The 27,850-nt window shown below is 36.3% G+C and overlaps 1 protein-coding gene across 1 annotated transcript; it reads right to left on the bottom strand.

Moving 5' to 3' along the window:
• Window positions 1-5,052: 5,052 nt before the first annotated feature.
• LOC125493636 (uncharacterized mitochondrial protein AtMg00300-like) lies at window positions 5,053-5,445 on the bottom strand. The gene has a single exon (XM_048637113.1). It carries the CDS (start codon window positions 5,443-5,445, stop codon window positions 5,053-5,055), a length of 393 nt encoding a protein of 130 aa, XP_048493070.1.
• Between the last annotated feature and the right edge of the window lie 22,405 nt (window positions 5,446-27,850).

The following is a 27,850-nucleotide window of genomic DNA, read 5'->3' as shown; positions in this document are numbered from 1 at the left end:
TATAGCTCCATCAAAGGGAATAGTTTCATATGAAGCTAGTCTCAAGAAAGGTAGTATCTTGTTCTTGGTCCATTTTTCATAAAAAGGTTGCATGCACGCTCTTACGTCCACTCCTGAAATCCAACCTTTAAAAGGTTTGCTGGATAAAGGCCTATGAAAGTGAAGGGAAGACATTGAAGTAAATGGAAGCATTTTAGGTTTGTTATCTTCTAAAATGATATGGTATAAGAACGGATAGCAATATTCTAAAATGAGTTGACGTTTTTGGCTTTGCATCCTGAAAGGAAAGCCACGACCAATGGCGACAATTCTCTCTTGCAAAGGCGTATAAGGAGAATCAGTGCACTTATTCACATACCAGAATTGGCGATTTATATTTTCCAATGTTCACTCTAATGGCGTTGAATAATTGATGAGCTACCTTATATTGTATGGTAGCAACCTTTTTAACAAGTGCCTCACGAATTTCATTTTCACGGTGAGTTCTTTCATTAGACATGGTGAATTGAAGTTTGGTAATGGTTGTGAATTTGTAAATAAATGAATTCAATTAGTCTGAAAGATATTAAAATTTAATAAAATCCTTGAAAAGGGTATTAATGGAGAAGACAACCAAAATTAAGCACGTGCGTAATGCGTGATACATTTATTTTGGGTCATCTTTTACTAGGCCATGTTAATATCAAGTTTTAACAAATTAAAACATAATGGTGTTGAAGTCATCATATTAACGAAGCCCATCTTAATGGGTAATGACTTGGAATCCCATTCCAAGGGGTGCTTTATGTAAAAGCCCATTTACAAAGGGCCGTAACTTTTTTTTCTTTTCAGAAGACTGTAAAATCCCTCATAAAAAGGGGTAAGTGTAATACTCTTAAACATCACACTTATCTCTTGAAAACACTCCTTGAAGAAAAACTTTTGATTTCCCCAAACTATCGCAAAAAACACCCATCTTCAAATGGACGTTATATAGTCCTCTGCTGAATCCTGTGTCTTCGGTGCCTCTGAGATCAACCCCCAAGAGGTTATCAACCTTTCATCCCTCCTCCTAAAATCCCATAGGTGGTAGAGAAAGAAGTGGAGGAAGATGAAGAAGAAGAGATGGAAGACATTCCTCCCCCGTCAGACGGATCTGACGGAGATGATGAGGATGATGATAATGAGGAAGATGAACCTTCTGCCCAAAGGAGGAATATTCAAGAGGAATTCTTTCCAAAAGAAGCCTCAAGCGGAATACCGCTTTTATTTTGGCGATGACTCGACGTGGTGTTAGAGGCGCCAATGGTGGCGACTTTGAGGAAGACTCAGATGCCTTTAGGCCAAGGTATCCTAGGGATTAGAACTAGGCCTAGGATTTAAAATTATAAAATTCTAAATAGGTTGTAAAATTTTAAATTTTTAGCCCTCGGTTTTAAATCCTTTTTGTTAATGAAATATAAAAAATTTCCTTTTAACAATTTTTCATAATTTCTGTTGCGTTATTTATATTTTTGTCTAATCAAATTTAGGTAGTTTTTGTTTATTCAAAAATGAACATATCAAATCAAATTTTGCATGCTAAAATGGTTAAGTTTAAATAAAGTGTCTCTTGGGATGCTAAACTTCCAACCATTATTAAAGAAATGGACATAAATTACTTCTAAAAGTAATGATGGCTATCCAACTTGCACCCGCTATTAAATGTTGAAGCTCTAATGATATGACATATCAAGAGTTACTGGGCAAGCCCATATTTTACCCTTGTTTACCCATTAAGGGATGAAATTTAGGATAGTTAAGGATGATTATTATTGTTATAAAAAATGATAACATTAAGTTTCACTTAGCCCTAAATATAGGGATAACGGTTAATATAGCGTATTATGAATACATTATGTTACCTTGGAAATACTTCATTCGTAAAAATAGTTGTTTTCCAAATCACAGAATCCCAGAAAATTCTTAAGAGATGGCCAATCAACAAGTCGTCCCTCCACAATTCTTCCTTGGAGATATTTAAGAGGCACATATTTAATAGGGACATTGTACAAGAGGATTGGGAGAAATTCAAGAGGAACAGATGAGTAAGTGGAAAATCCAAGATCGCCCAAACTCTTTTGGAAGGACTCAAAAATCCAACTAAGAGATATTGAGGAAAGAGGATCTAGTGCTGCAATCATGGGGAAATAACGTGGACTTCCTGACGCTAAACCTCTAGCCACGAGATGGAAAAAAGGAGTAATGTCAAAACTCCTAACAGTTTTGCAAAGCATGGAGAGAATGCATTGCAAGACAATACTTTCTCCTGAACTAGCTTTAAAAATACCACAGATCTATAATATGTGAAAGTAGTTTGGGTGTCTTCACTAGGAAATATAGGGTAGTCCAAGTGGACGAAAAACACAAGTTTCAAAAAACTTATAAAGTATAAGTGCACATGCCTCTTGTGCCAAGAACACTTGTAGAAAGAGTATTCATATGCCTCTAGACGAAGAGTACATGGATGATGATGATCCTGATGTTGATGAACATAAGGAGCCACAAATCATCATTAGTTTTGCCCATCTTCGAACTTGATAGGTCAAGTAATAGGGTAAACTGTCCTAGTATTCATATTTGTAATACGTACTTTATATCTCCCTAGAAAGCTATGTATTTACTTTTTTTCAAAAATTAATAAAATGTCTTCTTTTGAGATATCTTATTATTGTAAAATGTTTGTTTTAATCAAATGAAATAATTCTATGTTTAGTGTCCCATTTTACTTTCATACCATATCAAATTATGTGTATTAACTGTTGTTCACAAAATGAACGATAAATCTAAGGAAGCAATGTTAATGCCCAAAGGTCTAAAAATGATATATTTATTGCAAGACTTATCAAAAAATTGGTAGCCTTAAAATAAATTAGAAGGCTTATAAAATTCTCGAAAAAGGGTTAAAGTACTCAATTGCTCACTCATCGTAGAAGTTATTATAAAAACAACCGGTTGAGAAAATGGACCGGTTATTTAAAGGGACTTGGCCATAACAATTCATCATTTCATTTTCATTTCACAAAATCAAAATGAATAATGAAGCATATGCAAACATAGCAGCTGAGTTTGATGATGATTCTTTTGATCATCATCTCGCTTCAATGACATAAATGAAGATAAGTAATCCTTCATCACAGCTGAAAGGGCGTAATGGGAGCAAAAAATGATGAGGGTATTTGGCGATGAACCTACAATGGAGCGAAATTAAAAGACTTGGTGCTAGCAGGATCAAGCGCTACCAAGGTCGGTTCTAATATCGATCTTTTATCCACCCATGTGTGGCCTAAATTAGCGGAAAGATCACCAAATCAACTGCTGACAGTTTGCAGAAAATGGGGAAAGGAGGTTGCCACCACCTCAAATTTCCCAAGGCCTAAGACAATGAATTTGGCATACAAAAAATGCTTACTTATTTCTTGTACCCAGTCCTCCCTCAAAGTAGTGAGGATGAAGGAAGGTCAGGATGAGGCTGAATGAAGGACAATGCACTTTAAGTGCTTATGCCAGCTCTAGAGTTGTTGGCCCACGAGAACGTCTTCTCATGGATGTAGACAACATTAATTGACAGAAGATGCGCTTGGGACAACAACTATCATAGGCTATCTACAAAGCAAGATTCAACAATTTCGCTGAAGATGGATACTATTTTGGAGTCACTAGAATTATTACAAGGCGAGAATTAGATATTGAAGAATATAAGGCTATGATAGAAACTGTATGTAGGGAACATTATCAAATGTTGTCTCTAGATGTAAACCTTTTTGATTAAGATGTAACCAATGATTTTATCTATACACAGATAAATCATCACATAAATATTATGAATTCACTTCAAATAGTAATCTTCTTAAGTGTATCTTTAATTATTGGAAAAATTGACAATAGAGGTCTGAACTTTGGGTGATAATTTTTAAAAGGTCTGAACTATTGATTAACCTTTGTAGGTCCCAACTTTAGGGGGTCTTAACTTTTAGCGGGCCTTAGTGACTTAAAACTTGCTTAATAGGTCATCACTTGTAAAACTTGGGTCACATTAGAAGGGTTAATTGAGGGAGGGATGTAGGAACTAGGTGAGATTTAAAAAAAATCATCAGTTTTAAGTCGAAGAAGCCCGCTAAAAGTTACGACCCTACATAGGTTAATTAATAGTTCAGACCTTTTAAAAATTATCACCCAAAGTTGAGACCTCTATTGTCAATTTTTCCTTATTTAATTGTCTAAACAATTAGTTTTTATTTCATCAAAATGAAGTGAAAATGGGACTTAAATTAAAATGGATTATACCCATCTATCCATGTTTCATCAATAATATCCATTAAAATGCCCAAATTGTCATAAGGCATTGAATGTCATATCTGGAGATAAAGGTGAATTTATAAAGAACGAACCACTAAATGGATTTCTTCTATCCGAAAATGTTTTGGAGATAATCCTATCATACAATAGGATCTGGAACATACAAGGGGATCTAAAACCTTTCAAATAGGGTCTAGTTTAGATATCATGCAAAAATTAATATTTTCCAAACTTGAAAAGGATGATCAGAGGTTATATCTCTTCTGGTCTGCAAATCATGGGGCAAAATCATTACGGAAGAAATATGGTAACCTAACATGCCTTGGAAATATATAAAAAAAGACTTTTGTCAAAGGAACCAAAAAAATGTAATAGATTTATCATGGGGAAAGAGTCTCGCCTGAGGTAATCGATTTGTCACATGTGTCGCTGTCTCATACACTCGACCCAAGAAAAGTTTGGTGACACGTTCTTAGTGTGCAACGTAGTGTTGCATGTCTCAGCAAGGTGACGCTTTTTTCTTTCAGCTACTCCATTTTGTTATGGAGTATTTGGACAAGTAAGCTGGCGTCAGATCTTGCAATATTGCAAGTAATGGAAAAATTCTCTGGATGTATACTCTCATCCATTGCATGTACGTAGGCATCAAATTGTGCAGCGAACTTCTTTTTCAACTGTTTCCCTAAATTGTTTGAACTTGTCAAATGCATCAGATTTTTCTTCCATGAAATCAACTCAGATATATCTTAAATCTTCAATGAAAGTGATCATGTAGCATACACAACTCACTAAACGTTGCTTTAGTGGACCAAACACATCTGAGTGAACCAAGTCCAAAGGTTCCTTCGATTTGAACTTCGAATCTTCATATGGAAGTTGATGTGCTTTACCAAATTGACATCCAGCGCAAACTATATCTTCCTTGACATCTAGTTGAGGAAGACCCTTGAGCATCGATTTCTTTATCATCACCTCGAGCTTGTTGTAGTCCACGTGACCAAAGTGTGCATGCCATAAATCAGCTGTCTCATTTTTCCTCGCCTTATCTACATATGTCGTTTGAGCACACATCACGTAGAATGATTGAAGATATCGCCCCTCCAAGATAGGATAAGAGTTTCCTTCCATTATCTTTTACACCTTCACGTCATGCGGACCGAAAACAACATGGTTTCCGAATGCCGTCAGTTGTTAAACTGACAATATGTTCTTCGTTATACCAGGAAAATGGTAAACCTTATTCAGTTTAACTTGCTTGTTGCTAAATCGTGGAATCACCACTGTCTTGCCAACATGGGTTATTAGAAACTCTGAGTTATTTGCAGTTATCACAACTCAACCACGCTCGTACGCAGACATGCTCTGAAATTTCACTTTGTCTCCAGTAATGTGATTGGAGCAACCAGAATCGATGATCCAATCAACTTTATAATTGATCATGTTATCATTGACTACAACAAGTGCAACTTCCTCTAGCTCCGTGCTGCTGGGTGACACTACCTCCATGTCGAAGATTTGTTCCTCTTCAACTGCGTAGGATGCTTGTGCATCCTACTCGACTTGACTTCGGCTTTCATGCTTCACCGAAGTTGTAACATTCCCTCTTGTTGCTTTGGACCAACAGTTTCGAGCGCAGTGTCTCTTTTGCTTGTAGTTATAATACACGACATCTCACCGTGTTTGATTTTTCCCTTCTCGTCTTGTTGTCGATCTTCCCAAGCTCCCCCTTGATGGAAGCCTCCTCTTCGTTGTTCTTTTCTGAATCCCTCTGACTGTCTGTTTGACTTGCCAGGTTGATTACTCGGGTCATATGTCTTATTAACTCCTTTATTTGATTTCTTGTTGTTAAAAGGAGCTTTCTCTTCATCATTGACGGAAACCCAAGACATCCGATTTTCTAGAGCTTCTTGGTTGGCTAACACATTTTCGAACTCAATTAGAGATGGTTGTGTAGCCCAACCTCGGATCGCCGTGTACTATATCCAAACTTTAAGCCGCGAACAATAATTATGCGTATCCTCGTCTTTGTGATAGGATTTTCAGGATCAAACTTTGCGATTTGCTCACACAAAGTTTTAACTTTGGTGAAATACTGGTTTACCATCATATTTTTCTGCTGGATCGACAACAACTCATTCTCGAGAAGCTGAAGTAGAGCATTGTTCTTCTTAGAGAACAAAGCTGCAAGGGTGTCCCACGCCTCCATGGGTGTCTTCGCATCCTTGATGCGGTATAGCAACTCACCCTCGATGGTTGTTGCTAGCACGTACATGGCTCTTCCGACCCCAATCTTCCACTTCTTTAACTCTTCTAGATCGTCTGGTATTGTAACTTTACCACCACCGACTATACCCCAAAGATCTTCTCCCAACAAAAATAAAATTGTATATGTGTGCTCCACTTACTATAATTTCCATTATTGAGTTTCTTGATATTGCTAGATGAACTAAAAATATCCGCCATTTGTGGCTTGGTGTTGCCCCGAAATACAAAAGTAAGCTTGGTCCCCGACCAACAAGCTTCACAATCCTGAACTGTGCACTAATGGAAAATCACCTCGCAATACGGTTCCCGACCGTTAAGTTAGCCAAATATATTTTAACCATACCGCTGCGATATATCGGTCCCCGACCGATAAGTTTGCCAAGAATGATCCTGAAAATTTAACGGAACGTATGGCTCTTATACCAATTGTAAGATATTTTGGGGTATATTTATGTGGAAGGATTAGCAAAAACTATTTGTAGATGGAAAGTTAATACTCGTTATTAGTCATACACAAAAACATAGTATAACAATACTCTGGAGTTTTTGTTTTGCAGCCTTACTCACATTTTACTCATACACTATTATGAGTTGTTGTACTACTCACAACACTCACTACTACACTCAAGGAAATTCATGATTAGGCACACGACCAATGGGCAAGCAAAGCTCCTATTTATACTACCATGATCTACTGCTCATAATGTGGCTTTCACACATCCTACTACATTTTCCTACTAAGGTGGGCTACAATATAGAGGGTGGGGAACCTAGCTAGTAAATTTTTCTACTCTATGCAATTATTGAGATGGTAATAATTAACTCCATCATGCTCTAATTTTTGACCAGGAGCATTCATCTAGAAGCTACGAGAGTGGATGGTGATGTTTGACAAAGGGATTCATATTGCCAATTTACTAGCAGAGCTCTTGAACCTTTCAACAGTACTCTTTAGGCTATTTGGTGCCATAGGTACAAAATTCTGTTCAGAAACTCGACTCCCAACCCATTAAGAGCTATGGCATTATTTAAGAACATGAATGATAGACTTGGCAAATTCGAAAATTGACACCAATACGAACACTTAAGAAATCAACATGTTGACCAGTTTATTTCATGGAGCAAAGGTACAATTACGACAAACTTGTTAAATTGCGTACAGGTGGATGGGTCTCGGAAGATGAACAAAACTACAATTTTATGGGAAGCTGCAGTAGTGTGGGTAAAGGAAGAAACAATCATGCAGAAGCCATAAAAATCCTAGCTAAATCGCCTATTAAATTATGCCCCCCAAACTTTTCGATATATGGTATTTAATATATGAGGTATGTTTTAGTTTTGAGTTTAGGCCCATCTATTTAGGCTAATTAGTAGGGTAGTATATAAATCCTATTATTAACCTCTCCTTCGTATTATTTTGTATTCTGTACTCTCTCTTAAACCTAGTAAAAAACCATTTATCCTCTACATGTAGACGTAGCTAACACATTGTTATTGAACCGTTTTAATTCTTGTGTTAATTGTTTATTGTTAATTGTTTCGTCAGTTGAATCTTTCACAACATCACCTATTCAAACTTCATGCATGCCATGCTTCATTGTATAAAAAGCTGTGTTACAAGATCGAAAGCATTATCTATTAAAAGGGACTATAAACATGTCATTCTGGATCCCCAAGATCGTAGCAAAAAGCAAAGCGAGATCAAGAATATTGCAGACGAGATTTTATTACCAACTAATAATCTTGATTATCTTTTTTGTGTTCATGTCAAACAATACGAGGTTTCAGAAGCTCATAATGTGGCGTTGTTTCTTTTTTTCATTGTCAAGAGAAAAAATGAAAGTATTCTTAATAGGTGCACGCTGTGTAACATATTAGTAATTTTTTTCATCACGCCATAGAAAAATGAACTATAAAACTTTAAGAAACTAAGCAAAGTCCAATCTTTATAGTAGATATACAAACAACTTTACACACACTTGTTCAAATTCATATACCAAGAGCTTGATCAATATAGTTGGACGGGAGCTGATAATGTGTTTGAGTTTCAAAGTCGCAATGATTAATAAGCCTATCCACCGAATAGTATATTTATAATAAAATAAAAAACAGCCCCATAAATTAGCAAAAGAAGCCAGAGAACATAGGAAAGAGACTATTAACTTGGAAATTCTTGGTGCCAATCAAATTTTGATTTTAAAATGATTAAGAAAAACTATAGTACATCATGATTCATTCATGAATAAAGCTGAACCAAAGGAAACCCTTCCATGTAAGAAACAACAGAGTCACAAGATGGCTCGCATGTGTAGATAGCAATAGTAGCCCAGTCTAGGGAATCATCCTCATTCTCAACACAAAAAGTTTAAAGAATCTGTGACATTATCTGTGGTGTCAAAGAAATAATATGTTATGGTAAGGGAAGTTCATAGTAGCAATAATTAGTAATTGTTAAGAGCATAAAGATGAAAACAATCTTATCATAAATTTAAAGTAGCTCACAATCAGTGATAAGTGGCTATAGAAATGTACAAAACTGTTGCAAGGGCTAACCTTAAATTCAAATCGTACGGGGTCATTACAGTATGTACACTGAGGAATGTTTGCTATTAATGGACTTTGTATGACTCTAACCATAATGGTTTACCATCACTTTCCCAAAGCCTTTACAATAGTAAAAATAAAACTAATCAGCAAGCCAAAATAGAGGAAGTCCCCTAAAAATTTTGATCACTATATATATAGTCGACCCTATCTCAAGTCTCAGTTGCTTTTTCTTTCTTTTCTGAAGCCTTTAAATACAATTATTAGAGTAACATTATATGTAAAGGATAGAATGGTCTTTTACTAGTCATAGGTCTCTATTGTACACACTATATATATTGAATGTTAGGGTTAGCCTAATCAGGTTAACACAATTATTCTCCATACTTGTACATGGTATCCCAGCCTAGGTTTTTCTAAAAATTTTATTTTTTTCCTCTCTAAAATAATTTTTTCATTCCTGATTGATTTTTCGACCCACACTTCCGCCCCACCGGTCGTTGTCCCGTGACCACTGCCAGCGTGGACCTCCGGTCATTCGTTGCCTCCGTCGGCGGTACCGAACGCTGCCATGCAACAGTGCATATCGTTCTTCTCGACGACACCAGCCACCGCCGTCGCCTCTCCCTCAACGACCGCCGCCAGCGCCTACACGACTCCCTTTCTTGGCTTCTCCGCCACCCGGCTACACGCCGTTCCCCCTCTTCCTGGTCCCAATCGCACCCTCGATTTCTACCAGGTTTCACACAACCCACTGCGACGCCGACGACCGCCGGTTATGGTCAATATTTTACCATGCCGCCGCCTTCTTCTGTGTTTGCTTTACCGTAAATATCAACCCATAATCTAAGTAATCTAGTAACTATCACCCTCTCTTCCCCTGAAGATTATTTATTGTGGAAAACTTTGATTACTTGTTTGCTTATTTTCCATCAACTGCTTGGTATGGTTGAAGGCATTGTTTATATTCCTCCTGCTAGTATCATTGATGAACGTGGTCTTTCAATTCCTACTGTTCAATTATCTGAATTTTTGCATGTTGATCAACAAATTAAATCATGGATTTTTGCCACATTATATAGGGATGTTTTTGTGGATGTTCATAAATTATCTACTTCTGTGGAAATTTGGACTCGTTTACAAAGTAGATTTATGCAAGCTAGTATGGCTACATCAATAGAATTAAAGGGACGTTTGACTCGTATTAAAAAGACTGCTTCCTAGCCTATGGATGGTTATTTATGTGACATTAAGGTTATTGTTGATTCCCTTGCTGCCATTCAGTGTCCTGTATCGAACCAGGATTTAGTATAGTATACCCTTTTTGGTCTAGATCGTGACTCTGAGTATGATCATATTGTCACTACTCTGCTGCATTACCCGTTCCCTATTAGTTTTGATGATTTGCGTCCAAAGTTGCTCCTGATGCATGAACAACTTTTGCTAAATTCGAAGGATGGATATGATCCATCTTCTCATCATGCCTTAGTTGCTGTTCAGTCTTCTGGTTCTGGTTGTGGTTCTGGTTCTCCCTCAAAGTCTAACTCAGGAGGGAGGAATAGGGGAAGAAACAACATAAATCGTGGGAGTAACAATAATCGAAAACAGAATAATCGTGGTGATGGTGGTGGCAATGGGGGTAATAATAATTCTCGTGGCTCTGGAAACAACAACAACAATGCTAATCGGGGATGCTCAAATGGTATGAGTAGATATTCTAACTTGTCATCCAATAGTATGCCTTGCCTAGATTATATTACTAATAATTTGTCATCAGCAAGGAATAATTCATTAAGTAGCAATGTAAACTCTACCCCTACTTCCCATACTTGTGGTTTATGTTGGTTTTCAGGTCCTCAAGCTGCCTATTGTCCTCAACGCTTCAATTCCAGCTTTGTTCCCTCTTCCTCTGAAAGTGTCACTCGAGCCTTAGCTTGCACTGTCTGTTGGTGGTGAAGCTAATGATTCAGTTTGGTACCCGGATTGCGGGAGTTGCATCTCACATGAGTCCTCAGGATGGTAAGTTTTCTGCTAAAACTCCTTATACTGGGTCTAGTTTTGTTGTAGTTGGTAATGGTACCTTACTCCCTATTGAAAGTACTGGAAATTTAACCTTAAAAACTACAAGTCGTCCCCTCCAGTTGTCATCTGTCTGTCATGTTCTTAAATTAAAACATAATTTATAATCAGTTAACAAGTTGTGTCAAGAAAATGATTGTGTTGTGAGTTTTGATAAAAAATTTATTTCTGTTAAGGACCAGACAACGGGGGAGGTTCCGCTTCGGGGGATCCAATAAACAAGATGTCTACCCTTTTCAGCCCAGTGTTGTCCCTTCTGCGTCTCCAGTTCTTGCTTTGCTAGCCACTAAGGAGTCGGGTGACGTGTGGCATGCTCGTCTTGGTCATATCCCTTCTAGCATCTTAGGATCTTTATCTTCAAATAAGGCTATCAAATGTACTTCTAAGTTTCATGATGATTGTGTTGGATGTAAGTTAGGAAAGATACATCGTTTAGCTTTCGATTCACTTGAACATGTTTCTTCATATCCATTATATAAAATTCACAGTGATCTTTGGCAATCTCCTGTTTTATCAAATCAATTATTTCGTTATTATGTTGTGTTTGTTGATGATTTCTCGCGTTATTCATGGATTTATCCTTTACGTCGAAAATCAGAAGCTTATTCTAAATTTCTTATGTTTCAAAAGATGGTTCAAAATCTTTTTAATTGAAAGATTAAAATATTTCAAAGTGATGGAGGAAGGGAATTTGATAATTCTCCTCTTTTACAACATTTTCATGACAATGTCATAATTTATCAAAAATCTTGTGCCCATACTCTAGCTCAAAACAGTGTTGCAGAAGGCAAATATCGTCATATCATTGAAATGGCTGGTACTATGATAATTCATTCTGATATTCCTGCTGAATTTTCGGTTGATGCATCATACACTGCCACTTACAGCAAGAAATTCTAAGAATCACAAACTCCAACCTAAGTCTAAAACATGTGTTTTTATTGGATATGCACTGGATTATAGAGGGTATCGTTGTTTTGATCCTACTACCGACAAAGTCTTCACCAGTCGTCATGTTCTTTTTCATGAACATAAGTTTCCGTATCGTACTTTGGTTGGTCTAGCATCGTCTGTGCCTTACACCTCTCCCATGGTCCTAACTCATGACTAGTCCTCGACAAATGTCGCATGTGTGTCTTATGAGTCGTCTAACTCCCTTAGCCCCAATCCGAAAACTGCCCGTGTCCAAGACACGCAGCCCACGCCGGCTCCTGCAGGCTCCCCCCGCTCGGCCTACGTCGCCGAGGCTTCCCCCTTCCCCTTGTACCCCGTCTATTGGGCGAGATACCCCTTCAACGCTCGTTGGGTCTTGAGCTTCCCCCACGCCCACCCCTGCTGGGCTCGCTCGCTCGCTCCCTATCGCCTGTTGGCGCGTCATCTTCCCCCTCCACATTTGCTGGCCCGCTCGCTTGCTCACCAGTGTTCGCTGGCGTAGCATACGCGTCTGCCGCCTTTGACAATGGCCTTGCCTCGTCTCCGACTTGCCCTCCCCTCACTATCATATCTCCCGGCCCCTTGTCTACTCCCCCCACACCACCCTTACTTTTTCGTCTTCCGTCGTCAATCGTCATCCTATGGTTACTCGTCTGAAAGATGGTGTGTCTAAGCCTCGCGTCTTAATGAACTTAAACACGAAAATTCTAGAGTCTGAACCTACTAATTTTAAACAAGCTTCTAAAGACTCACGTTGGTGTCAAGCTACGCTTGATGAATATAAGGCTTTGATTAATAATGACACATAGGAGTTGGTACCTCGTAACTATGATAAGAATTTGCTTGGTCGTAAGTGGTTTATTGGATCAAATACAATTCTTATGTTTCTGTGGAGCGGTTCAAAGCCAGACTTGTCGTTTTTGGAAATCACCAGTAAACAGGTATTAATTACTTTGAAACCTTTAGTCCAGCTGTTAAACCTACTACTATTCGCTTAGTCCTTACTATTCCTGTTTTCGAAAATGGTCCATTCGTTAATTAGATGTCAAAAATGCTTTTCCTCATGGTTTTCTTCAGGACGAGGTTTATATGAGTTAACCTCCGGGTTTTATTCATCCATCTAAACCTACTCATATTTGTCGTCTTCGTAAGTCCATTTATGGTTTGAAACAAGCTCCTAGAGTTTGGTTCTCTCGTTTCAGCAATTTTCTCTTATCTATTAGTTTCAAGTGCAGCAGTTGTGACACTTTTATGATCACTCTTAAGTATCGTGGGAATCTTATCTTTCTTCTATTATATGTTGATGATATTGTCCTTACTGGTAGTAGTCCTCCTCTAGTCGCCAAATTCATTTATGTTCTTTCTTATTAGTTTGCTATGAAGGATTTAGGGGATCTTCATTACTTTTTAGGTGTTCAGGTTGTGCGTACTCCCTCCGGTTTATTTTTGTCTCAAAATAAGCATGGCTCTGATTTACTCCGTAAATTCCATCTACATATTGTTAAACTAGTTACCACTCCTGTTGCCTCTAGAGTAACATTGTCTCTACTTGTTGGAGAACTTCTTGCTGATCCCACATAGTATTGTAGTATGGTTGGTGCATTGTAATACTTAACTATGACTCGTCCAGATATTGCTTATGCTGTTAATATGGTGTCTCAGTTTATGCATGCTCCTCGTACTACTCACCTTCATGCTATGAAAAGAATTTTCAGATATCTGCAAGGCACATTGGACTTTGGTCTCTTCTTATATAGCAACAGTTCTCCTACTGTTGTTATTGCCTATTCTAATGTAGATTGGGCAGGATGCCCCGATACGCGATGTTCTACTACTGGCTATGCTGTTTTTCTTGGGAAGAATCTTATTTCCTGGCGTTCGAAAAAGCAACCTACTATCTCTAAATCCTCCACTAAAGCTGAATACAGGGTTGTTGCCTACACAGCTGTAGAAACCATTTGGCTCAAGCAACTTGTTGCTGACACTGGCCATTTCCTTCGACGTCCTGTGATTGTCTGTTGTAATAATGTCTCTGCTATTTATCTCACTTTTAACCCAGTTAATCATGATCGTAGCAAACATATTGATGTTGATTATCACTTTGTTCGATAAATGGTTGCCAAGGGAGGTCTTATTGTTTGACATGTTCCTACTCAGTCTCAGGATGGTGACATTTTTACTAAGGGCCTATCCCATGACTTGTTTACTAAACATCGTATCAATCTATCGGTTATGTCACCTCGTAAAGATTGAGGGGGTGTATTAGAGTAACATTATATGCAAAGGATATAATGTTCTTTACTAGTCATAGGTCTGTATTGTAAACACTATATATATTGAATGTCAGGATTAGCCTAATCAGGTTAACACAATTATTCTCCACACTTGTACAACAATCACTAGTACAAGATGCTGCTATTCTCATTGGCGCCAATAAATGGAAGAAATCACAAAGTGAACACCATACATAACTATTTAACTTTTACTTTGACAACACGGTTTATGTTGTGCGTCATTACCTTTTATTTAGGGGAGGAAAAGAGCATGCAAGAAAAAAACCTTAGGCCTCCTTAAATATATTTATAGATGAAAAAAACCCAATAGAGGGTAGTTAAAGTGATCACTTGGTAAATTTTGGATAATGTGCAAATCAAGAAGGCTATTGGTTAGAAGGCCAAAAGTAAGTAGGGCGTATTTTTGACTTCTTATAATACTATGTTCATTTATCAATGTGAATTGCATCATATTTGTAGGTGTTTTTTAGTTGAATACTCTTAGTTTGTATCTCAACATTTGAAACAACTTCAATGAGGTCCGAATTATAAGCAACAAGTTTGCGGCTTCATATGCAAAATGGTTTATATGCTTTAAAAAGAGGTCAAACTCTTCTTTACATTGTCACCCTCTTAATCAAAAAGGGGACATCTAATAAAAAAGAAATTTTCTAGAAAATATTAAGAAAAAGAAAAGCATTTGTCGATGAATTAGCTTATGAGTCATGCTTTTACCTACATCTAAGCCTTCTAATGTTATTGACTTCATATTTCCATCCATTCCCTGAATGGATATTAGTGAACTATCAGTATCATTACACTCTGAGACTTCTGTTGTTGAGTTGCGCCTTTCAAATATAATCTCGTTTTCAGGCCATATATAATTGCTAGCTGCAAGCAACAAATGATAATATAGAAAAATATTAAACATTTCGAAACAAAAAAGTCACAACTTTGATTTAATAATTGACTAACAACAACAAAAAAACGAGTTCCACAAGCATTTGTCGCTGCCGTATCAACTAATGTGCACGTACTATTGTTGATGCAACAATAATTCATGCTGCTAAAGCATCCATAAAGAGTAGAAAGCTCAACCCAAAGGCAAAAGATTAATGTTGGGTCATGTGTAATACAAAAATGAGTATGCCACAATCTCTCATTCCATAACAAAAGTAGGGGTGTTAATAAGGACTAAGCTCGACTTAAGCCCCAAGCTTCTTGTATTCAAACTTTCAACATGACACTCAACACTGACACAACACCACCTCTATCATCTTCTCCGTCAGTGCTTCAGCAATGCTCATATGAAGCTTCATATACCATTTTGAAGACAAATGTATCATCAAAGTAACATGAATGAGAAATAAAATGCTAGAGAAGAGTGAAAATTGAAAATCATGTGTTATCCGCCTTTAAGTCGACCAACAGTTGGAGGATCTTGACCTTTAGGGGTCAATTTTGTAATATAGGGATTTTGGTGTCTAGGTAGTAGTGGTTAGAGGAACCCCATTGAAACAGAGTCTAGGGTGGTGTCGTTGTTATGTGAGCGAAATTTGTGGTGTTGTAGATCAGTTGGTGGTGTGACAAAAAGGGCAATTGGTAGACTTAATAGAACATAGTACACTCCAAGATAAGCTTCAAATAATCATGAACATAAAAAGAATCAATGATAATAATAATTTCCAACTATACCAACCTCTTTCTATCTTTGCAGAGGCAGATTTACCATCATGCAATGTTGAATTAGACAACTGTTTGCAATCAGCCTTATGATCTGAATGCTAGTGGAGGATCTGCATAAAGAAGACACAAATTGAGCATCTCCAACCTAACTTGTATTCCATGTAGACATAACTATAGAATTATGAAGAGATTTTGACCTAGTGTTTCTTGGAGAAGTAGCACACCCTTCGGCAACAACTACATAATTGATTTCCTTTCCATGTGCGACAACATGAACTAAGAGGAGCTACAACATGAAAATATCAAGGACAAAGTCAAAGCGCAATAAAAAAATTAAAAAATACAAGCTTCTTCCTGATGAAGGTAACAGAAAACCCAAAGAAACTTATTCTCCATACACAATCAAATAATGAAATGTGTTTGATAAGGAACAACTATAACCAATGAAAAGTAAACATCATTTTTACAATGATGGCAAATCAATGATGGTTGAACCATGCATCACAATTATAACTTCAATCTTAATAAAAAGAATAATTTTTTACCAGCACAACAGAAAGGATACTTTGAAAATAGATTTTTGTAAAGATTGTGAGATATTTTCAATATGCTAATTACAACCTACCTTCAAGTTGTGAGTGACTAGTACTCCCATTGTTATGATGGCTCTTCAATTTGTAGAAAGGATTTAAGAGAGTCAGCTGTCAATGGGAGACCTTCACACTTCAACAAAGTAAAACACGAAATGTCAAAATGTTATTTAAAGAGTTTCAAAAGCATGTAACAAATGAACACAATAAAGTACCTTCGAGACTTCGCCTTGTTAGTTTTTTCTAATGTTCATGTTGATTTCTATGGAGACAAGTCATTGATGGACACATGAAAACATAAATCATTAGATGTTGAGAAGATTCATCATCATAAACCTGAAGATCATCAAGTAGGCGAGCTCGAATATAAACATGAGAGCCTTTACACTGAAATAATCGACAGCAACATCAATATCATCAACATTCACATGGATATTCCATCATACCCCAATTAAACAAAAAGTTTTAAAAGTTTATACATGTAGTAAAGCAATCAGAACGAAATAGGATAGTGAAACCAGTATACCTGAAGAATGAATTATAGAGGATCCTCACAAAAGTCACAAATATATGACTTTCCTGTTGGCAAATGAACCGGGTCTAACCATGCCTATGAAAAAAATGATTTTACCAGAAAAATCTAACAACTTATTGAAGAATATAAATATCTTACAATAAAATTCGACAAATAGAGTACTTAACCTGAGATCAAGAAATGGTTTACCGTTTTTCTACCAGCCTTACTGGGAAACGAATGACGAAGAAGGGACCATCTTTCCTCTCGCTTTTCAACAAAACCAAGCCACATAGAATCTTTATTTCTAGTATCTCCAATGCCATCATCGTCATCATTAATATCAACAAGACCGCCAACATAATCATCCCATCATGATCATCAAAGGTAGTATTACTGTGAGATTGGTCTAGTTCTTGTCTGATAATATGCTTGCCATTAAACTATCAAAAAAAAAATATGCTTGCCATTAAGGTATGCCATATTTGTGTTTGACAAAGTACTTTTACCACTCATTTGCAACTACAAAGAAAACCAATAAAAATGGACAAAAGTGTAGCAAGTCATAAGATTGGGTTTAGAACTACAAATTGATTTCAATATTTGTAATTGAATCCTCAAAATTTAACCTAGACGTTCAACTACATGATCTTAAAACACAACAAAGTTCCTTTCTTTCCTTGTTGGGGCAAGTAATTATAAGTTTTTATTGATTACCAAAGAGTAATACTAGTACTAGATCAAAGCAATCTGGATTTTATTTAATTCTTACTCAAATATTGTATGGTAAGCTGCAAAATTTAAATCCTAAAATTTAACAATACAATCATTCCTCATTAAATCATCAATTTAATGGAAGCAACCAAGAAATTGTTTAATTTTTTTTTCCTCGAAAGGTACTTAAATTGTGCAGTAAATAAGCAACTGAAATTTCTAAATAGGAAACAAAACTGTAGTGAATGAATATGAACCTGTAATCTATAATATGTAATCCGTAAAGAGATGTCATTTTCCTTGTAATGCCGAAATTACTACGGATTGTATTCTTGAGACTTTGAGCATTAGAGCATCCAAAATCTTGGATAATCAAATATTTTTATACTTCCTCCCTCTTCCACCTCATTCATTATATACTATTAATTTTTATAATATTTTCGCCCCCAATGGACGATCTATATAATTTTAGATTTTCACATTCTCTTTTCTAGTTATTTTTTACCATATCCCATCATATATTCTCTCTCCACAATCTCCTCTCCATCCCATCTTTTTTATTTATTATGGATTATATAAGTATCAATTAATAATTATTTAGTGTAAATAAATTTTATGTTTTTTAGTAAATGATATTAGCGAGAATTAATTTCGTTAATATTGTACTTAATTAAGTAATATGGTAATTAACCTAATACTATCGATTCAAATATGTAATCATAAAATATATTAATAATAAAATATTACATTAAAATATATCTTTCTAAAATCCATAACTAATTTTTATTATGAGAGAGTTTATTTTTGTAGAGTGCATAAATGTTGGAAAGAAAAAACAAATATGATTTTCAATAACAAAATGAGCTGTTTATAGAAAAATATTAAGATGTGTACAAGTAGATAAATATTGGTCTCTATTTATAGAAAATAAATATAGTTGTTGGTGTTTTTTTTTTTCAACATTACTAATTGAATGCAGTGGTAGCCATTAGATTAATGAAATATGGAGTACTTAGATTTCTGCTATGCAGTAGATGTGGGACTCACTTTTAGATTTCTCATTCTCCCACCACGCGCCACATGGACAATGATCTGGCTTTTTTTTGTTCATTTTGGATCGCAATGACCCGATCAATGCTCTCTTTCCTCTTTTTTTTTTCTCTATCCTAATTTTATTGTTTTTTTTCCTTCTCTCTTGATGATCTATAACTTAGATTAACCAATGGCCATCGTTTTAGGGTTGCAATTTACAAAAATTATTTATATAGAGAAGCACCAGTATAAGGAACGAGCCAATGAAAGGAGGACTTGATGCTCGTCTAAAAGTACAAATATACCGGAACTTAATATTTATATTTTGTGAACTTAATTTCTCGTCTCTTAAATTAAAATTATTGAAAAATATAACTATTACTCTCAAGTTATATTTTCTACTAATTATATTTTTCGTATGGGAGTTACTAAATAAAACATTACTTTACTTATCGTAGCCCTCTAGACTTTTTATCTCATATTTCTAAGAAAGATTCTTTCTAAAAATTCTCTTTTCCTCCTCCAAAACCTAGAAAAACAAAAATTTGCAAGAAACTAATAGAAGTAGCTCCACTATATCGAACCAAAATAATAAAATAAGTTGAATATCAATTAATTTATAAATTTAATAAATAAACTTGTTAGTGCCATAAAGTGAACATATATATTAACCAAACACTATGAAAGTGATTGAAACACCAATAATCAAAGAAAGCGAAAGATAATGAAATGCTACTAATCGAAATTATGTGCGTGAAAATGAAAATAAAAAATGAAATTGAAGGTGGGGAAAATTTAAAATATGAATCTTATGGAAACTCTGGTTGCTGGTTGGACCGGTTCGATGGTTCTGTACCAATAAGCAGTTTTTGGTCCCACTAACCATGTTCTTGATCCAATATGGAGACATCGTGTGTTCGTTATACTTTCTATGACTCATTTAGGAATAACCAACTCATAGGACGTCCCGCAGTTGAAGTATTATAGTCCTCCCTATAACGGATCTCGACATTTGGAGTTACGAAGGTATGGCCAGATTAGCCCTTGGATACATAATGATGATATGAAGTTTGAGAATATAAAAAAGTAAATCCATATAAGATTGAAAAACTAAATTCTAATTTGCTATTTAGCTGTAAAGAACACCTACACATACAAATTCCTAAAGCATGAGGGATCCTTTATATAGAAAAATTAATACTTCAATGATTATTTACTTCTTGCGATAGAAAATGACATTCCCCGTTCTCTAATATTGTGTTTTGCTTGTTCAGGGTCTTCAATGTACACATTTGGTAATCAATTTTTATTGTAATACAGTAACTAGCAAACAAATCCAGACATATCTTAGATATTTATTTTTATTATTTTTCAATTGGTAAAAGTTATATATATTAATAACGAATCTCTCTATTTTTGTGATTAATTATGAAATCTATAAATTATACTACTATTAGAACTAATTTAAACTTTGAAAAAAATTTAGAACTCATAGTTGAGATTTTTCAGTTTGTAAAAGAAAAGCCATTTTTCTTTATAAATACTCCCTTCGTTTCCTAAAGATCTTCCCTCTTCCCGTTTAAGTTCGTTTCCAAAAGATCTTCCCTATTTTACTTTATTCCTTATTTGGAATATTTTTTCTCCTTTTTACCCTCTCATGTCCCTATCATATGGTCCACCTTTACATTATTAATTAATTCAATTTTACTCCCTTTTTCTCTCCTACTTTAACCCCTTTTATTTGTTTATTTATCTTAACCCATTTCTCTCTCCTACTTTACCCATCCCACACCCCACATATGGATCCTCCGTGGTATCTGTATGAACAGTAACAAGGAAGATCTTTAGGAAACAGAGGGAGTAGGCAATAAATTCAAAAATAGGAAAATAGTAAGATATAGTTGAGGCAGTACTTTTTTAATGGGACTTTGCCATGTGTCAACTAAGACATGTTTTTAGTAATTATTTGAGGTGTAAGTAGTGATTTTTGTAATTAACCAAAAAGGCAGAGGAGAAGGAAAGGGTGCAACACCATGGATTTTTGCTCATAATTTATTCAAGTTATTTTCCCTTAATTATTATTATCTGTTAAAATTATAATATTTTACTTCTAAAAAATATTATGTCTTATATTCTTTGTTTTCGAATTTAAAATGTTATATTAATAAAAAAATTTGATTACAAATTATTTATTTTTCTAGTATATATATTTTGCATTTTAGCTATGCATTTTTTTTATCCTTCAAACCGCGTGTTGGACCGTCGTAACAACTTTTTGGACATGAAGTTTGGGATCTTAAAAGAGCTCTACAAAAATCAGATATTTTGACGGATAAAGAAGTGGCTTTGGAGTTTGTAACCCCTCACCGTAATGCCATTCAACTTCCATCTTTTTAGCTATTGGAACCCTCCATTTACATTTTATATTATTTTAATGTTGTTTTATGGAGAGCAAAAATCACACCATAACCCAATTTTGTTCGACCATTTCAAGAGGGGAATACAAGACAAAAAGAAGATAAAAGTTCATCACGGATTTCCCTGCCACACTTTTACGAATATGACCATATATGGATATCTAATCGCTGGATCAGTGGATTGTCCTGCGATTTTGGACAGCACGTCGAGGACGTATGGATCGTTACTTTGACCCAATTTATTTGGCATTAGATTTTCAGACCGATGAGAATCGTGGCAGGAATAGAGCAATACATAATGGAAATGCAAGCAATAATTGGAGGTCTTCGAAGGTAACTAGCGACGATCCTAGATCGATTAGTATTAGCATAGGAATTATAATACTCCTTCCGTCCCAAAATACTCTTGACACTTATCAGGGCACTTAGTTTTAAATGATAAATTGTTGTTTGGTTATCAATTTTTATTTTATTAGAGAATATAGTAGTTAAAAGTAGTATTATTTTATTTTAGGGAGACGGGGGAGTAGTTTTAATAGTTGGGTTATTGGTTTTTTAGTATCATGATAGGTTGGGTATCATGATAGGGCTGGCATCATGATAGGTTGGGTAAAAATAGCTTATTATGATTGGGATTAAGTATTTTGTCTATGTTGTAGTATGATATATATTTTTTGGGTGATTTTTAGTATCATATTTAATATTAGAAATCATGTTAGTATTGTTTCTTTTTATGAGCATGAAGTTATAGTTTGTAAGACATCTATAATTGTTATTATGGGTGAAGTGTTGGTATTTCGGATGGTTTTGTTTTACAACTTACTGTTGGGCAAAAAAGGTTTAAGTTGAGTATGTAGTGATTGTGGCACTACTTGGTTGTTGGTTGTTATCATGCGTTTATATTGGACTTTATCAAGTCCTTGCGTGGTTGTTTTTAGTTTGAGTATTGTATTATGTATTGTTTAATATATGAGCATGGGATCAGAAAATTTTGTGAATAAGTTTCCACGTTATGATAAGTACTTCTATTATTTTCTCGTTCTGGATGAGTTAACTTTTATATATTCCAGATGATATTGTTAACATAAAGATTATAGTTTTGGAAAAATTGTGAAGTTGTTTTGAATTAGAAATGATTGGTTGAGTCCCTAAGTTTGATGTAAATCTCTATTATATAAGGCAACTATGGGGGGACACCAAAATATTAAAACTCCCATTCTACCCTTAATAAATTAAACAAATTACAACCAAAAGAATACAAGAAGAGAAAGAAAAACGAAAAAGGAAAAACAAAAAAATACTAAGAAAACAAAAGAACCATAACTCAACCGCCTATTCTCACAACATTTTCAAAAAAAAAAAAAAGAGAAAATCAATATTAACCATTAACTAACATATCTCCAGAAATCCTCAATCCTTATTTTCATGGAATAACTCCCACTATCATAAAATAAAATTCTTCTTCGTCATCTAAATTCATCACTTCTCAATTTGGAGGACCTTTTTATTATCAGAAATAATAAGAACAAGAATGTTGTTCTTAATTGAGAGAAAACTCAGCTCAAAATGAGAGAGAAGAAGAGAGAATTGTATTATTCAATCTGAGAGGTACAAACTAATAGAGAGAGAGTTTATATACATCAGAATAGAAGAATGACAGAGAGAGAGAGAGATTATACAGCTGGTAACTATTAACCAATAAACTTCTAACAAACCACTAGTTAGTTATAGTTAGTTATAACTAACTAACTATATTTCTCATACCACCCTTGCAAGCTGGAACTAGGCAGAATCACAAGGAACTAGACCCAGCTTGAGTGAAAGGAAATGATGCTGATCAGCCCCTAAGGCTTTGGTCATGATATATACTAGTTGCTGAGCAGATTACACATGATGTAGCTTGATGAATCCAGTCTGAACATTCTCTCTGACATAATGCACATCTAATTTGATGTGTTTTGTGCGTTCATGTAATACAGGATTTTCAGCAATGTGTTGTGCAGCTGTATTATCACAATATAAATTAATAGGTTGAGGCACAAAGACATTCAAATCTTGTAACAATCCTTCCAACCAAACAAGCTCACTTGTTGTGTGACTCATGCTCCTATATTCAGCTTCAGCAGAACTTTTGGAGACCACCTTCTGCTTATTGGTCTTCCAAGATATTAAGGAAGGTCCAAGAAATACACAATATCCAGTAAGAGACCTACCAGATGTAAGACAGTTACCCCAGTCTGCATCACTGTAGGAAACTAGTTGGAAATCAACATTATGAGCATAGAACAAACCATAACCAATTGTGCCTTTTAAGTACCTAAGAACATGCATTGCAGCCTTCATGTGAGGAACTCTAGGATCGGGGGATGCAAAATTTTCGGGTGTTTTTTTATCTTACGACTTAGGGCTGGTATCTTAGACTTCATATAAATATGTTTTGTCATATTTAGGGCTTATAACCACAAAAAACTAGAGAGAGAGATTAGAGAAAACAAAATAGAGAAGATTAGAGAGAGTCTTTGAGATTCAATTCAATTGAATCTTGCCTATTGTATTTGTAATCGTCTCGTTCATAGTGAAACGATCTTTTTTCCTGCCTTGAGGACGTAGCTATCACATTGATAGTGAACCTCGTTAAATCTTGTGTGTTCATTTATTCGTTTTCTTGTTTTCTTGTGTGTGTGCTTGGTTGTTGTGAATTCTTGTTGGTTTAATTAAACGCTTCCGCATAACAAGTGGTATCAAGAGCTATAGGTTAACACCGGGGTTAATCGCTATTGGGACATGGCAACAACAACCTTAAAGATCGACAAGTTTACGGGAAGGAATAGTTTTGGGCTATGGCAGATAAAGATGAGAGCTTTATTGAAACAACAAGGTATCTGGAAACCATTGATTAAGGGTTTCACAACGACATCAAAAGAGGGAAATCTGATTGGTCTAACTGAGGCGAGTTGGAATCTATGGAGGAAAGAGCACACTCCACTATCTTACTATGCTTGGCGGACGATGTCATCACAGAGGTTGCAGATGAAATCACAGCTGCAGGTTTGTGGTTGAAACTGGAGAGCCTGTACATGACAAAGTCGCTCACAAACAGATTGTTATTGAAGCAAAGGTTGTTTGGCCTACGCATGAGAGAAGGTATGTCCCTAAAAGATCATCTCGATCGTTTGAACTCTATTTTACTGGACTTGCGTAATTTAGATGTTAAGATTGAGGATGAGGATGCTGCGTTGATATTGTTGGTTTCATTGTCAAGTAGCTATGAACATTTTGTAGAGTCTTTTGTGGTTGGAAAAGACCTGTGTCCCTAGAGGAGGTAAAGTCGGCACTTTACACTAGGGAATTGCGTCATAAAGCAACTGGTGATATGGTAGAGGATCGTGATTATTCTGCAGGTTTGGTAGCAAATGAGAAAAATAAGGGAGATTCGAGTAGGGATAGGAGAAAACCTAGGTCGAAGGTCCCTAAAAGTAGTGATCTTTGCCATTATTGTAAAGAACCGGGTCATTGGAAGAGTGAATGTACTAAGAAGGATGGTTCGGCTTCTTTTGCAAAACAAAATAAGGTTGACTACGATTCTGAGGAGGATTTAGCTCTAATTGTCCATGAGGAGAAACGCTTAGAAGATAAGTGGGTTCTAGATAGTGGATGTTCTTCACATATGTGTTCTGACAAGGAGATGTTTTCGACCTATAGCTTATGCAAGATAGTGTTACTTTGGGTGACAATACGGTGTGTGAGGTGGTTGGAGTAGGCTCTGTGAGGTTTAGAATGCATGATGGGAGAGTTAAGGATCTTAGAGGCGTGAGGCATGTTCCACAACTTAAGAAAAACCTTATATCTCTTGGGATGTTAGACTGTAAGGGTATTGATTCCAAGGAGGGGATGGAGTTTTGCATGTGGTGAAGGGTTCTTGTGAGTTACTTCGTGGCGTGAAGTCAGGTGTGGGTAACTTGTATGATTTGCAGGGTACGACACTGGCTAGAGATGATTCTGAGTTGAAGCTGCATTCTGGGTTGAAAAATGATGGTCTTGAGTGTGAGGTGGAGCTTATGGGGGCTTCTTCACAGGTTGAGAGGTCAGAGTCAATGAGAATGAGTTCAACAACCGGGTTGGAGAGTACTACTTGGGCTGAGGATGAGAGTGTCAACAGTGAGGTAGAGTTTGTGGGAATTTCTACACAACTGGTTGAAACTATGGGTCATCAAGAAGAACTACCAAGGGTCTCTCAGCAGCAGATTGGTATGATAAGGTTCGGTTCTATCGATACTTGTGTGCCAGCTTATAGCTATGGGATCTCGAGCGACATGTCTTTGCCAGGGAGTGTTGGGTTGAGAGGTGATTCTGGGAGAAGTCACCAAGAGGTAGCTAGATTGGAACTCCAGGAGGAGTTACCTGCGTTCCAGTGAGAACGGGGTGGAGTGCTCCGGCGCGAGCATAGAAGAACTTCGACGGAAGTTCCCCTGCGCCAAGGGTGATTTATTTTGGGTACTTAAACCTAAGTGCAAATGGCTCTAGTTGGAGCAACTGGCAAGGTACTGGCTCGTCTTGATTAAGGTGGAGCTAGTGTGTTTGCGGTTCAGTGAAGGCGATTTGATTTCCGACGGGTAATAAATTGGGTTTCTGGTGAATGCGCAACATGGGTCTCATAGGCTGTGAGACAGGGTCGTTCATGATGAGTGGTCAGTGATCTTGGCGAGATTGGGTGAGACTCATATGATGGCAAGCCGGGCATCGGGTGAAAGATGCATGAGCAGGATGGAAAAGGAGTATCTCGCGTACTGTTGCAGAGATACATGCTGTGTTGATGGTTTCGAGGTGGAGTTGTGTGGTAGATGCAAGTCAAGGTGGAGATTTGTGAAGTGTGACTTGCGCAAGAGAAGAATGGCTCGGCACGAGTGGTGCGCCCGCACCAAAATGAAGGTGCGCCTGCACCAAGATGTGGTGCTCCCGCACGTCACTACGACAGATTTCAAGAGTGAGGCAGAACACTTTGGTGCTCCCGCACTCGAGGCATGTGCGCCCGCACATCGGGCTGGTGCTCCCGCATATGGGGGATGCGAAATTTTCGGGTGTTTTTTTATCTTACGACTTAGGGCTTGTATCTTAGACTTCATATAAATATGTTTTGTCATATTTAGGGCTTATAACCACAAAAAACTAGAGAGAGAGATTAGAGAAAACAAAATAGAGAAGATTAGAGAGAGTCTTTGAGATTGAATTCAATTGAATCTTGCCTATTGTATTTGTAATCGTCTCGTTCATAGTGAAACGATCTTTTTCCCTGCCTTGAGGACGTAGCTATCACATTGATAGTGAACCTCGTTAAATCTTGTGTGTTCATTTATTCGCTTTCTTGTTTTCTTGTGTGTGTGCTTGGTTGTTGTGAATTCTTGTTGGTTTAATTAAACGCTTCCGCATAACAAGAACCAATGATAATAAGAATTTCCAACTAACCAACCTCTTTCCATCTTTGCTGAGGCAGATTTGCCATCATGTAAAATAGAATTAGACAACTGTTTGCAATCATGCTTATAATCTGAATGCTAGTGGAGGATCTGCATAAAGAAGGCATTGACCTGGTGTTTCTTAGAGAAGTAGCACACCATTCGGCAACTACTACGTAATTGATTTCCTTTCCATGTGCCACACCATGAACAAAGAGGAGCTGTATCATGAAAATGTCAACGACAAAGTCAAAGCGCAATGATGAAATTAAAAAATACCAGTTTCTTCTTTATGAATGTAACAAAAAACCCAAAGAAACTTATGCTTCATACAATCAATTAGTGAAATGTGTTTCATAAGGAACAAATATAACCAATAAAAAGTAAACATCAACTTTTCAATATTCTAATTACAGCATACCTTCAAGTTGTGAGTGACTAGTACTCCCATTGTTATGATGGTTCTTCAATTTGTAGAAAGGATTTAAGTGAGGCAGCTGACAACAAAAGAACGTCACACTTCAACAAAGTAAAACACGAAGGCTCCGTTTGGTTGGATGTAAAACATTTTCAATGTAAAATGTTTTTTCATGTAAAACATTTTACAATGCAAAATTCAAATGCAAAGCTAATTTTCCTTTGTTTGGTTCAATGTAAAAAAAGTTATGGAAAAGAGAAAAATGGAAGGAGAAGCGAGAGGATGTATACGAGGATAGTAAAAGGTTGCTAAGGAAGAGGGAGGAAAATGTGTTTTCCCTTGTTTTTGAAAGGAAAATGATTTTCACCTAAAGCTTCCTTGATGGAACTCTTAATTTACACCCCTTATCAAACCAAACAACAGAAAATGAAAGGAAAAGGAAAGCTCATTTTCATGGAAAATATTTTACACCCTACCAAACGGAGCCGAAATGTAAAAATGTTATTTAAATAGTTCCAAAAGCATGTAACAGAATGAACCCAACAAAGTACCTTCGACACTTCGCCTCATTAGGCTTTTTTATTGTTCATATTGATCTTTACGGAGACAAGTCAT

This window comes from Beta vulgaris, chromosome 9, assembly GCF_026745355.1.
Source record: "Beta vulgaris subsp. vulgaris cultivar EL10 chromosome 9, EL10.2, whole genome shotgun sequence".
NCBI classification, from domain to species: Eukaryota; Viridiplantae; Streptophyta; class Magnoliopsida; order Caryophyllales; family Amaranthaceae; genus Beta; species Beta vulgaris.
The sequence above is the reverse complement of the archived record's forward strand: the minus strand, read 5'-3'. Positions and strand labels throughout refer to the sequence as shown.

What these genes read in the sequence shown, in the direction of transcription:
- LOC125493636 (XM_048637113.1), bottom strand. Translation starts at nt 5,445, where the DNA reads ATGGAAGGAAACTCTTATCCTATCTTGGAGGGGCGATATCTTCAATCA.